A 13,191-nucleotide genomic window follows, 5' to 3' on the forward strand; every position below is an offset into this window, starting at 1 on the left:
CATTTAATCGCGCACAATTTCCGGGTTTTATGAAAGGGGACTCTAGTTGTTTGTTAATGGAATCTAGTCTATATCCTTGACGTTTCGCCGATGTCTGTTACCTTAGCTTTCTTTGTGTTGGAATGTTTAAAATTTAAATCCAGACAGCCAGCTAGACTATCTGTCCAATCTGAGTTTTCTCTCGCACGACTATTTTACAGCGGCTCCGTGCGGAGCTTAGCACCGCCCATGAGGATTGTGATTGGTTTAAAGAAATGCCAATAAACCAGAGCACATTTCTGTCCCATCTCGGAATGCTGGGTGGACTAGCCAGACCCTCCTCTGCTCCGCAGCGTGTGGATGGTCTGGCAAAGCGAGACTAATGGAATCTTTTAGTGAGTGGTGTGCTGTTTGGGCCAAACGGTTGCTCTCCACACACTATAGGTCATTATATCTGTATGGTCTCTCACATTCTCAGCATCTATTAAGATTTGGAAAATCTTTAGTGTGGGCCAGCCATAGTCTCGCTTTGCTAGACCTTCCTCCACAATCGTGTACATACACGTGTACGTTCAGAGGTTGTTTTAGTCGTGCAACAGAAAACTCAGATTGGACAGATGCGGACAGAGCTGCGAGTCCACACAGCATTCCAGGATGGGAGAAAAACGTGCTCTGGTTTATTGGCATGTCTTTAAACCAATCACAATCGCCGTGGGCGGTGCTAAGCTCCGTACGGAGCCACGGTGCCTCTGCAAAATAGCCTCGGGAAGGAACTTGTTTTTGGTGGAACGTGTGTACATTCAAAAGTAGTTTTAGTCATGCAACAGAAAACTCCGATTGGACAGATAGTCTAGCTAGCTGTCTGGATTTACCCTGCAGAGATCTGAGGAGCAGTTAACCATAGTCCTCATAAAAACAAGGAGGCAGAAGATAACGGACATCCGGCGGAATTTCCAGCGGCACCGGCGCAATCCCGGAAACGGAACATCGTGGATATAGACTAGGCCAGACATGACTCTCTACAATAAACAAATACGCGAATTCAGCCGAAATCTGTGAATCTGAATCTGAATGGACAGATCACGTTCCATTTAATGGGGGGAAATCATATTGTGTTTTTCGGTTACTGTCTGGAACGCTCAGTGGTGTTTTAAGCCCCCAATGTCGTCTTCCAGGCAGCGCTGCGACCGTCGACTTCAAGGCACCTAACCCTAACCCTAACCATTGCTTAATCCGAGCGCCTTCCAGACATCGCTGCCTGGAAGACGACTTTGGGGGCTTAAAACATATCTGGAACTTTAAAATCATTTACATGTAAACAAAAGCTTTGCTCATTTCACCTTTTTCTTTAAATCTTGATAATCAAAAGAGGCAACGAGGCTGAAAACATGGCAGTAGAAAAGCAGAAATGGCCATAATAATAGATGTTTGTAGAGTTGAGTCGTGGTCAGAGTAAACGTACATACTGTCCCTGACCTCTGACCTGCTCAGAGTCAAGAGAGTCAATCTCTCCTCAGTATTGTGACACTCAGTCTGACTGTGATACCCAACAAGGAGGGCATGTGAACTGTGTCCGCTTTCCCACAATGCCTTGTGTGTACAGAGATGGAGGTAGTGGAAGGGGGGGAGCACGGCCACTCGGACCAAACCGCTCTTTGCCTATGGCATCGCCATGGAGACGGGGGCTCTTTTTATAGAGTCCCTCGGCTGCTCTAACTCTCATTCTCCCGCTGTTTACCATTCAGTTCATATGTTGGAGGCTGAAGGAGCCCTTTTTTTATTTCTTTTTTTACCACAGAGCGGAGATGGTTTGTGTGTGGTCCTGCTGTGTAGCTCAATGGGCAGAGCAAGGCAATAACAATGCCAGGGTTGTTGGTTTAATTCTGTGTACATTCAAATTGTGTGAAACCACTAGTATTCCATTCTCTCCTGGTATTTCTCTGTCATCCCTCCGGTGTTGCTGGGATCCTGTCTAGCTGCCTGGGAAAATGGAGCACTTGGCATCACACACACACACACACACACACACACACACACACACACACACACACACACACACACACACACACACACACACACACACTCAGTGGCCATTGGGTGCAAACTTAAAAAAATAATGGACCAAGTTTCCAAGTCGGAAAAGTGAAGCCAATGCTTAAGTGCCTTAAAGCTGCATTCTATCTAATTCTCAGCAGGGGGCGACTCCACTGGCTCCAAAAAGAAGTCTGTTTTCATAGAAGTCTATGAGAAAAAGAGCCTACTTCTCACTTGATTTATTTCCTCAGTATACATTTTCATAACGAGTTTATGGCCTCAATCACTAGTTTCAAGTCTTTTTCAATACAACATGATCATGCAAAACATCCGGCAGAACATCTGGTGGCTCCGATTATTATTATTAACAGAAAGAGGGGATGTAAAGCTTGGACGAACACACACACACACACACACACTCCCAGAATGCCACACACAAACACACACACACACACACATATACTGTATACAGTCACACCTACTGAATGCACACACATGCCACAGAGCAGATCCATAGTCCGCTCACACGTGGGTGTGCTTCCGCCTCCTTACTTGCATTTTTGTGACACACCCACTTTGTTTTGTAGGACAGGACACACACACACACACACACAGGAAGAGAGAGAGAGAGAGAGAGAGCACTCAGTCACTGTCAGGACACAGCGAGAGGCAGGAACCAGCACTTGAAGCGACTACTCAGTTAGAGGAGGATGTAAGACGAGCAACAACAGAGGGGGAAACCCTCCTTCTGATGAAACGCATGCTGTCATTGTGGCCAAATTCTGAAGAAAAAGGAAGGTTTTTGCTCGTAAATGTTAGTCAGGGAAAACTGGGAGGAGAGGACAAGCAGACAGACGCAAGCACACACTCAACGACATATACCATGGCACAGGAGACAGTGAGTAAAATGGACTACAGCAAATAACTCTTATTTGGATGGGTTTATGTAAAGCAGATTTGATGCTAGTAATGTTTGGCTTTTGGCTGACTTTACAGGAGTGCATACAAGTGTGTGTGTGGGTGGGTGCTCATGATTGCCCCATGCCGTACCCGCCTGGGTATGTTTACCTGTCTGCGTGCTTTTTCCCACATGAAGTCACAGCAGTGGAAGGTTACAGGATCTGATACACCTACACCTCCTGCTGCCAGAAACAATTACCCTGCTATGTCTCAATAATGCTCTGGTAGGCCAGGTAGACAGCACAGCACAGAGAGAGGTTGTCAGACAGGCGGGTGTGTGTGTGCGTGTGTGTGTGTGTGTGTGTGTGTGTGTGTGTGCGTGTGTGCGTGTGTAAGCCGCTGTGGTTTGGAGTGTGTAGGGCTAAGAATGTGTACGTGTAGTTCAGAGTGAGTGTGTATGTCTGGAGATGGTGGGCGTGTGTGTGTGTGGTGTGTGTGTTTGGAGATTGAGAGGAAAGGTGAAAGTTTGGGAGTATTGACGACATTGCTGAAATGAAATAGGTCTAACTTTCTAAAAATAAACACCAAACATTGTAAAAGTTCTTTAGAATATCCAGTTTTTCAGTTTTGTTCACCAGTAACAATGCTATTTAATAATGTTTTAATCCACTTTGTATAGTACTGTGGTTATTGGCATGCACTGTCCTAATTGTAATCCAGCATATATTTGTATATTGTTATATTAAAGTTTCCATGGCATGAAAATGTCACTTTATGAGGTTTTTTAACATTAATGTGAGTTCCCCCAGCCTGCCTATGGTCCCCCAGTGGTTAGAAATGGTGATAGGTGTTAACCGAGCCCTGGGTATCCTGCTCTGCCTTTGAGAAAATGAAAGCTCAGATGGGCCGATCTGGAATCTCCTCCTTATGGGGTCATAAGGGGAAAGGTTACCTCCCCTTTCTCTGCTTTGCCCGCCCAGAAAATTTGGCCCGCCCATGAGAGAGACATCATGGCTTGAAACGAGCGAAGCATGGCAGTTGGTCAAGGCCACACCCCCCCACCCTGCACCTTGTCCCCCCTCTCTCCTCCTCAATAGCATTTAAAGCTACAGACACAGAAATGGCACATCCTAAGGAAAGCTCATTGTGGGACTGGCTCTAGTGGCTGTAATTCTGCACCAAGGCTGGATTTCGGGAAAGAGACTTCAGATACAGTATTAGGGGACCACTAAGGCCTATATAAGAGACTTCAGATACAGTATTAGGGGACCACTAAGGCCTATATAAGAGACTTCAGATACAGTATTAGGGGACCACTAAGTTCTATATAAAAGAGACTTCAGATACAGTATTAGAGGACCACTAAGGTCTATATAAAAGAGACTTCAGATACAGTATTAGGGGACCACTAAGGTCTATATAAAAGAGACCTCAGATACAGTATTAGGGGACCAATAAGGTCTATATAAAAGAGACTTCAGATACAGTATTAGGGGACCACTAAGGTCTATATAAAAGAGACTTCAGATACAGTATTAGGGGACCACTAAGGCCTATATAAAAGAGACTTCAGATACAGTATTAGGGGACCACTAAGGCCTATATAAAAGAGACTTCAGATACAGTATTAGGGGACCACTAAGGCCTGTATAAAAGCATCCAAAAAGCAGCATGTCATAGGACCTTTAAAGCTGCACTGATCAATATTTTCATTTCAACACAGATCAAATGTGAAAGCTCGGTTATGTCAGATGTGTGTTTTCAGCTTGTTACACTGTGCTCAGATGGCAAAAATAGTGCTGCTTTACAATAAAAAACACCATAAGTTACTTAATAAATTCCTCAGAATATTAATATTGTGTACTTAATAACCGCCTAGTAATTCAAAAACGATATATTTATCTTAAAAACTAAATTGTTAACCCCTTATTACTTAACCGCTTCTCTTCTTTCCTTATGCTCACACGTTTTTGTATAATAGCACATATGGTTCCTTATCTAAGTAAGTAACATGTTTTACAAAAGATGAAAAAGGTTAATAACCCTTGTGTGGTCTTCCCGTCAACCATGTAACTTTTTGTTTTCTGGGTCAAAATTTAAACTTTTTAAAACTTTGTTGTTGTTTTTCCAAACTTGTCGCTTTTTTTTGCTGTTTTGTCCACGTCCAAAAATGTTTTAAGCTTTTCCCGACATTTATGTCACTATTTCCAATGTTGTAGACACATTTTTTTTCCAATTCTTTTTTTCACTTTTTCCCAACGTTTCGTAGCCTGGATGCCAGCCGAACTTAGCCCCGCCCACAACATTTGAGGTCTGGACTTGATCCGTTGTGGAGCAACTATGCTCGAACCAGAGCTGTTTGGACCAATCAAATTGTCAGGGCGGGCTTTATACGATGATGGACAGATGATCAACAGTAACATAATCAACCACGTCACCAAAGAGCGCTTGGGTTGAATTTGTTTACAACAAAGATGGCTGCCGCTGGAGAACTGAGATGTGTAGATTCCGCCATCGCGTCTGTTATAGAAGATATCGACAGCGCATTCATTTTAAAAGAGGAACAGAGAACCGCCATCACGTATGCATACACCTTGCCCCACCCGTCCGCATGGCACGGAAACTGCTGTCTCTGCCTTTGCTCTGTCGAAGCCATGGATGTATTAAGAGAGGGGGAGGGGGGAGTGCGTTTCATCTTACCTAGTTTAATAACTCTGGATTCGGCTACTAGTGAATATTAAAAATGTGACGTTTTAAACGCGGACCCTTTAAGTGTTCGGGCTGGTAAGTTGATGTACCCCCAAAGAAATTATCCGCTCAAATATAGAAGTTTCTTTCGCCATGCAAAGTCTCCGGGAAAAGTCTTTCTGGGTCAGAGGGGTGCAGTTCCACCGTTGGCCGCTAAGTCCATGGTTATTTAAGAGAGGTTACACACCAACCAGACGGCCGACCGTCGGCAGAAAAGGCAGTCGGACTGATCAGTCGGGGCCCCGAGGTCCAAAAAAACGCCTCAAAACACACTGAGGCGACGCCGACTTGAGCGTACGCTCTGCGCACGCGCCAAATGTAATACGTCTCCATAGCAGCAGGCGACGCTTCTCTGTATTGTTTCCCAGAAAATGGAAACCGGCAGCTGATAGGACGAACGCGTCACGTGGGTCTTTTTTCTCTGGAAATTCACAGCCAGACTGTCATGGCGGCTTGTTCAGAATACGATCTCATATTGTAATGTGTTTCTGAAAACATTTTAAGCAAGAAATAGACCGTGCAGTTGATGAATCTGTCTTCATTTCAGATCGACAAAGGTCAGTTTAAAAGATTTTTGTCAGATTTTGAGAGGCTCATCCACTCGCCATTTCCGGGTGAGTCCCGACTGCCCTGTCTCCGACTGAGCATGTCGGGTCGGTCAAAATAAAGGCCGACAGCTCCTCCGACGGACCACACGGCACAGAACACACCGAACAGACTCGAGTCACCGACCTCGCCAGACTGTCCGACGGCCGTTAATCGGCTCTGTGTGTCAGCGCCTTAAGACGTGCCGCTGTTCCTCGGGGGTTGGTCGAAGTCTGCCTTTGACTCTCCGTTGCTCTGATTGGTTGTAGGTCTATCCAATTGAGTGCAGAGGCATTTTCTTTCCTGGTTGGGTTGAAACACGCCCCATAATCACAGCCCAGTGGAGCGGTATCAGACTCATATTCTGACTAGAATCTGAGTATGACGACGTCAGACTAGACGTTTTGGTCCCTTTTTTCACCCCATGTTCTTTTGTCATTTTTGGGTGGGTTTTGGCACTTTTTTGGATGTTTTTGTTGTTTTGTCCCGCGTTTTTTTTAAAGCTTTTTTTCCAACATTTTAGTCACTTTTTTCAAATGCTATGAAATTGAATAAGACACCCAAATTCGATTGAAAGTTTAATTCATTAATTTTACTTCTTAAGAGCATTGTATGGATCCACGTTATTTTGTTTGACGATCTGGTTGAAAGAAACCCAAAATTCGTATTCTTCTATAGAAACTTTTTGAAAGAACAAAAGAAGATAACACAAACACTACAACAGAAAAATTCGAGGCATCACTACTCAAAATAGAGCACATATTATGTAACATAATTACACTGTCAATTGCAGGCTTTAATCTAAAGCGTCAACACAAATTTCCCCCAGCTGCTGTTTATCCAATGGGATGTATACAAATGTTGTGTGTGGGCTGTGCTGGTTTGGGATCAGTTTGGTGGATGGTATAAGTTGTGCAACAGGGTGAAAGCTGAGTAGCAGCCTACTGAGATGAGAGGATCAACGAGCATCAGCCATGGTGCGATAGGCTGACAACTGATAGTCAGTCAAGGGAACCTGCCCCAAATGTAGGCCTACTCCGATTAAGCCTCAACATCCTTTTAATGGGCCTATGATTGCAATTAATTGCCAACAAGACACAGAAAAAGGCAACTATTGAGACGTAACTTCGCATGGATGATATGTAACGAGACGTTTTTCCCAAACATTTCAACACAACATACACGATGATGCGTTGATTTTGGTTTTGAAGTTGTAGCAGCTGTTGTAGCCGTTGTTGGGAGCATGTGCATTCATTACCCATAGACACTGAGACTGAGACTAAACCAGCTGCGACTCGGACGGGCTACATTCTACTCACTTTAAATGTATTTTCAATCAATTTCAGTGTCACTTTGTCCTGCTGTGTTGTTCCACATTTCAGGGCCTTGCTCTGGGCTGCGTTTTATATTTCCTCCATCATTTAAATGATAATACCCATGCCGGTTATACCCTATGCATGTATGTGTCTACAGGTTGTTGTTTTTCCGTCCATCACTTTGTAATGCATGGCAGATATACGTACACTTGATTTTCTTTACATATTTGATACAGATTTAAGCATCAAACCCAACAGATACAATAAGTCTAGAGAAACAGAGACTTCATTGTTGGGTGTCATATGACTAGATTAAAACTTGGACTGAAACACTGATAGTGTCCTTTCATTTTCGGAACAATCAACGAGGGAATTTCCACTGGCAATTGATCCAGCTCATTGCTGATCCCTGATGCGTTCATCTAATTGCCCAACCCTAATTCCTTTCCCCATACCTGCTCAGCCTGTCCAAGGATCGAAAACATGTTTTCACCGGCCCCAGCAACATTCGACACCTGACCATTAAGAGGTGTCTAAAGGAGCATTCTCAGGCTGAATCCAGAGTTGGGACGTGAGCCTAACTTACATTGTTTTCTGTTTGGGTGGGAGCTGGCAGCGGGCACGCCAAGCACTTTGTTTGAGTTGGAAGAGGCGGCGGAGAGCCCGTGTCACAGCGGGGTGTGTTTATGTGCTGTGGTGGGCGTTAACAGGCTGGAAAAGAGCCTCTGACTCAGCAGCTCTCTGTGGAAGCACACGTGGAACTGTCTCTGAGCTGTGATCTCATACGTGTGTGTGTGTGTGTGTGTGTGTGTGTGTGTGTGTGTGTGTGTGTGTGTGTGTGTGTGTGTGTGTGTGTGTGTGTGTGTGTGTGGTGGTTTTGATCAAAATGTTCTTGATGAGGTTGTCGAAGCAACGTCATTGTAAAACTCCGCTATGATGATGTAAAAAACAATCTGTTTGAACTACATCAATGGTTCCAATGCTGATCCTTGCTCATGCTTTTTTTTGGAAAGTCCAGTTATACTTGTATACAGGCCAGTCCAACAGTGGCGTGATGAAGAGATGGCAAGGGCCGTCCCCGAAATCAGATGGAGTCAGACAGGAATGGCAGTACGAAATGTATTGGAACCATATACTGCAAAAAAAAATGGACGCAGCATCGGTGACGTCACCTATTGGTTTGTGGACTTCCGTTTTGAAGCCAGGAGTTTGCTTTTGGCCCTCGAAGTCTTGGTATTTTGGAGCCAGAAGTGACCATATTTGAACAAAAATGGCGGAGCTGGGAAGGATGACTTTTGTGTATTTTTTCAATGGCACTGTGCTAAGCTAAACGCTAAAGAGGGAAAGTCGCCAATTTTCGACCCTTCTGGCGTGAGTCATCCAGTGGAGATTTACTGGCGGGTAAACACGGACCATATAGTACACAGAGCTGGTTGAAAATCAGCAGACTTTTCCCTTAAGTTACCAGCTAGCACTAGCTTGTTTGGCAGAACGCTGAACAAGACATTTTCAGGCGAACAAAAATGTTCCAGTTAACTTTGATGAAGTGAAAACACAGTGAGAGGGTCAAAGTTTAAGATTAAAAACACGGAAACACCCCAAAACAAGTGCAGGTCTATTTTAATGTACACAGTGCCATGGTTAGCATTGCTAAGCCTCTGTCCTGATTGACAGGTTGGCGTGTAGCCCCGCCCTAAAGCACCGCCTGCTTTTTGGTCAATTGTAAAATAAATGGGACCATAATTTACAAAATGAACATCATGCTGTATTAAAGAAGACTTGAAAGTAGCGACTGAGTCCATAAACTTAATAAACAACGTTTATTGAGGTGATAAATCAAGCAAGAAGTAGGCTCATTTCCCCATAGACTTCTATAGAAACAGACTTCTTTTTGGGGCCATCAGAGTCGACCCCTGCTGGAAATTAGATAGAATGTAGCTTTAAGTCACTTCTGCATTAGCTTCACTTTTCAGGCCCAAGTTGCGGCTTGATTGGCACTCTTGTCCAAATAAGCTGCGGCTAGAAGGCTAACTTTAGCATTCCACAAGTTTAAAATGATACAAAAGATTAATACTTCCTGAATATAAAGTCAATCCCACCCTAACTCTCTAATTGGCTGGATATGAGAGACTCAAATTCAGTCAGACTGAACTTGAGTTGAACAAGGCCACATCTATTTACGAGAGGATGTGAACATCCTCTTCTCCATTGAAAATGAATGTGGACATCATTTTGGCGTGACTGTGGAATTAGGGTTAGCTGCCAGCTAGTCTCGCTTTGCCAGACCTTCCTCCACAGCGCTGTGGAGGAGCTGCGAGTCCACACAGCATTCCAGGATGGGAGAAAAACGTGCTCTGGTTTATTGGCATGTCTTTAAACCAATCACAATCGCCGTGGGCGGTGCTAAGCTCCGTACGGAGCCCCGGTGCTGCTGCAAAATAGCCTCGGGAAGGAATTTGTTTTTGGTGGAACGTGTGTACATTCAAAAGTAGTTTTAGTCGTGCAACAGAAAACTCAGATTGGACAGATAGTCTAGCTAGCTGTCTGGATTTACCCTGCAGAGATCTGAGGAGCAGTTAACCATAGTCCTCATAAAAACAAGGAGGCAGAAGATAACGGACATCCGGCCGAAAAGACGGACATCCGGCGGAATTTCCAGCGGCACCAGCGCAATCCCGGAAACGGAACATCGTGGATATAGACTAGGCCAGACATGACTCTCTACAATAAACAAATAGGCGAATTCAGCCGAAATCTGTGAATCTGAATCTGAATGGACAGATCACGTTCCATTTAATGGGGGGAAATCATATTGTGTTTTTCGGTTACTGTCTGGAACGCTCAATGGTGTTTTAAGCCCCCAATGTCGTCTTCCAGGCAGCGCTGCGACCGTCGACTTCAAGGCACCTAACCCTAACCCTAACCATTGCTTAGTTGTCTGGATTTACCCTGCAGAGATCTGAGGAGCAGTTAACCATAGTCCTCAGAAATCCATCGGAGGTTAGAACGGCAAGACAAAGAACGAGGAAGGTAACGGAAATCTGTCCGAAAATAAGGACATATGGCGGATTTTCCAGCGCTAACGGGGCAATCCTGGAAGTGGAAGGTCATGGATATAGACCAGGTGCCAGCATACATTGTGATTTATGATTGATGATCCAACAATGTGTTATGTGTTTTTTCTCCACCCATGCAGAACAAAGAGAAGACTAAAGCAGAGAGACTGTGATTTGACTACAGTCAAAACATGTTGGACCAAACGGAAGCAGACCGGAAGTTTAAAACCAGTAAGTCATATTATTGTACATACACACGAGAGATGGTTACAAAACTCGCCCACTGATTTTCAAGACATGATGATGTCATCTGAACTGGCAAAGCTGTTGTCTGTTTGGCTAATGTCACTCAAGTGTTAGATTTTAGATGAAGCCACTGAGAATCAGTTAAAGGATACGATCCATTAAAAACTAAATATGACTAAATGTAGCTATGTAGCCTTTTGAAGCCCATTCTAAAGTCATTTATAGATTAGGCAATTCTTTCTCTTTTTTCTGTTTCTTTGTTTCGACTTCTCACGGCTTAATCTGTCTCGTGAATTGTTCAGTTGAATGAAGGATTATGTCCATGCTGTCTGAAATTGGGCCATTTGTTGATGACGTCCCTCTGTGCGTATCACTCTGTCATCACAGCCACGTTGCCATTGTTGTCTCCAGGAGTGGCGGGGGTCAACTACGTGACGTGGCTTAGTAAACCCACAGTTCCTGTTTCTGTGCTACAAATGAAGGCCTTTTGTTTGAATTACACACCCTCGCATTTTAAAACTAAACGCACAGTTGTGATGTTTGATGCCGGCTGCCACTTCCTCAAACACGATATGATGACAGAATGAAATCGACCGACAGCAGGGCACATGACATTGGGAGGTGTGATTCAGCAAGATGGATATTAGTTTGTTGCTGTCTTGTTCTGTTATTAGGGCTAAAAGGTCACTGCCAATAGTTGCAGAAAAGACCACCAAGATTAATCAAACAAGTATCTGAATCAGTGTATGTGTGTTTGCTCTTTTGACATGAAACTATCCGAAACTACTTATGGCATTTTTTATGTGTGAGACGTAACATCATGAATGTTTTGAGGAGAGGTTTTCCGAACGTGTGCAATTTATTGCGTCAAGACTATAAAGACACACAAGACACAGAGTACAGAGTGAGATCAGGGAGGTTTTTTGCTGCAAGAGAAGACTATGATGGCACGCTTTCCCCCTGCTTTTAAGGATGGCCATTCCAAACAGGTATACTTTTGCCATTAGACATGATTGGACGATGCATTATAAGATATAGGTTATATACAATAGTTGGTTGAATAGTTGGTTGGTCAAGCGTACTTAAGTTAAGTTAAAAACATACATTTCTTATAGGTTCATCTCCATGTCAGTCTCACCTGTCTGACACTTGTCCACATATCCTTAGCCAAAGCTTCTGGACCAAACGGCAAGTCAATCTGGCCCTGGCCCATAAACCTTGTGTTATGAGTGCAAGACCTAATGAAGTGTTAACGTTTTCTATTTCCAAAGTACATGTTCTATTGATTATGAATAAATTGTAAGTGATGTCGAATATCCACAAAAAAATCAACAAAAAAAGGCGACAGAAAACATTAAAAAAAAGACAAAACGTCCTTTTTACAGTATGAAGCTCGAAGAAAAGTACCGTTGGGTACCGGGTTAGGGTTAGGGCTAGCCCTACCGGTACCCAAATCGGTCCAAAAGTTGAGCAGAAAAACTGAGAACTCAACTTGAATAAATATTGCTTAAAAGTTCAAAGTGAGTTTATGAATGTTATTTTGATAATCGCCAATCGTTCTGGACCTCTGACCTGGAATAAAGATCAGATACGGACCTTTTGAGTGATAAGTTTGAGAACCCCTGTCCTAAATTAAGATGTCAGCATCCAATCCTGAATATATTCACACTCATTTTAAAGTCAGCTCTCACTTTTATCGCATGGCCAGACCCTCCTCCACTGCACCGCGGAGGAGGGTCTGGCTAGTCCACGCAGCAATCCGGGATGGGAGAAAAACGTGCTCAATCCCCCCCCCCCCCCTCAAAAAATATGAAAGACAACCCCAAAAGAGGTAAAAAAAATAAATAAAAAATAGCCGTTCAATACAACAATGAAGTGAACAATGCAGGAGAATAATTAACAAAAAGAATTACTTTCACATAAATAAAGACATTTTGAGCATAAGTTGATGCAGAAAGGGCACAAATTGTTGCATAAAAATTCACCACAATTCAGGAAATTAAGTGTTTGTTGCTCAGTATAAACAGAACCTACGCCCTTGCATCCATTACACTTAGGACTGTCCTTGCATGCTTTCTGTCTGTCTGTTGCACTTATTAATGTGTCCCTGTATGCCCTCAATTGTTGATTTATGGAATACTACTCAAATTTGCTTTGTGTTGGCTCAATGGTTTTGTCCTCAATTTACTGTCTGGTCTCACAATTTGTTGACTTCCCGTTGGCGATCACTGAGTCGTGTGTGGTTTGTGTTTGTCTTGGCTTGATATTCCTGAAACTAGAGAGTCATTTCCCTCATTCATCACGTCCTTTTTTTGGGTTCAGTATCT

At 43.6% G+C, this 13,191-nt stretch overlaps 1 protein-coding gene across 3 annotated transcripts in view; it reads left to right on the plus strand.

The window, feature by feature from the left end:
* The window catches only part of LOC144512248 (uncharacterized), a 45,605-nt gene that overhangs the window by 14,810 nt on the left and 17,604 nt on the right, over positions 1–13,191 (plus strand). The window contains exons 1-2 of one of the 3 annotated variants that reach the window (XM_078242867.1): positions 2,616–2,911; positions 10,759–10,849. In XM_078242867.1, the coding sequence (XP_078098993.1) occupies positions 2,826–2,911; positions 10,759–10,849 (177 nt within the window). In that variant the 5' untranslated portion in view covers positions 2,616–2,825. Of the gene's footprint in view, positions 1–2,615; positions 2,912–10,758; positions 10,850–13,191 lie in introns of those variants that run through there. The other 2 variants (XR_013500978.1, XR_013500977.1) reach the window with 2 other exon arrangements.

This window comes from Sander vitreus, chromosome 23, assembly GCF_031162955.1.
Source record: "Sander vitreus isolate 19-12246 chromosome 23, sanVit1, whole genome shotgun sequence".
Classification (NCBI taxonomy): domain Eukaryota; kingdom Metazoa; phylum Chordata; class Actinopteri; order Perciformes; family Percidae; genus Sander; species Sander vitreus.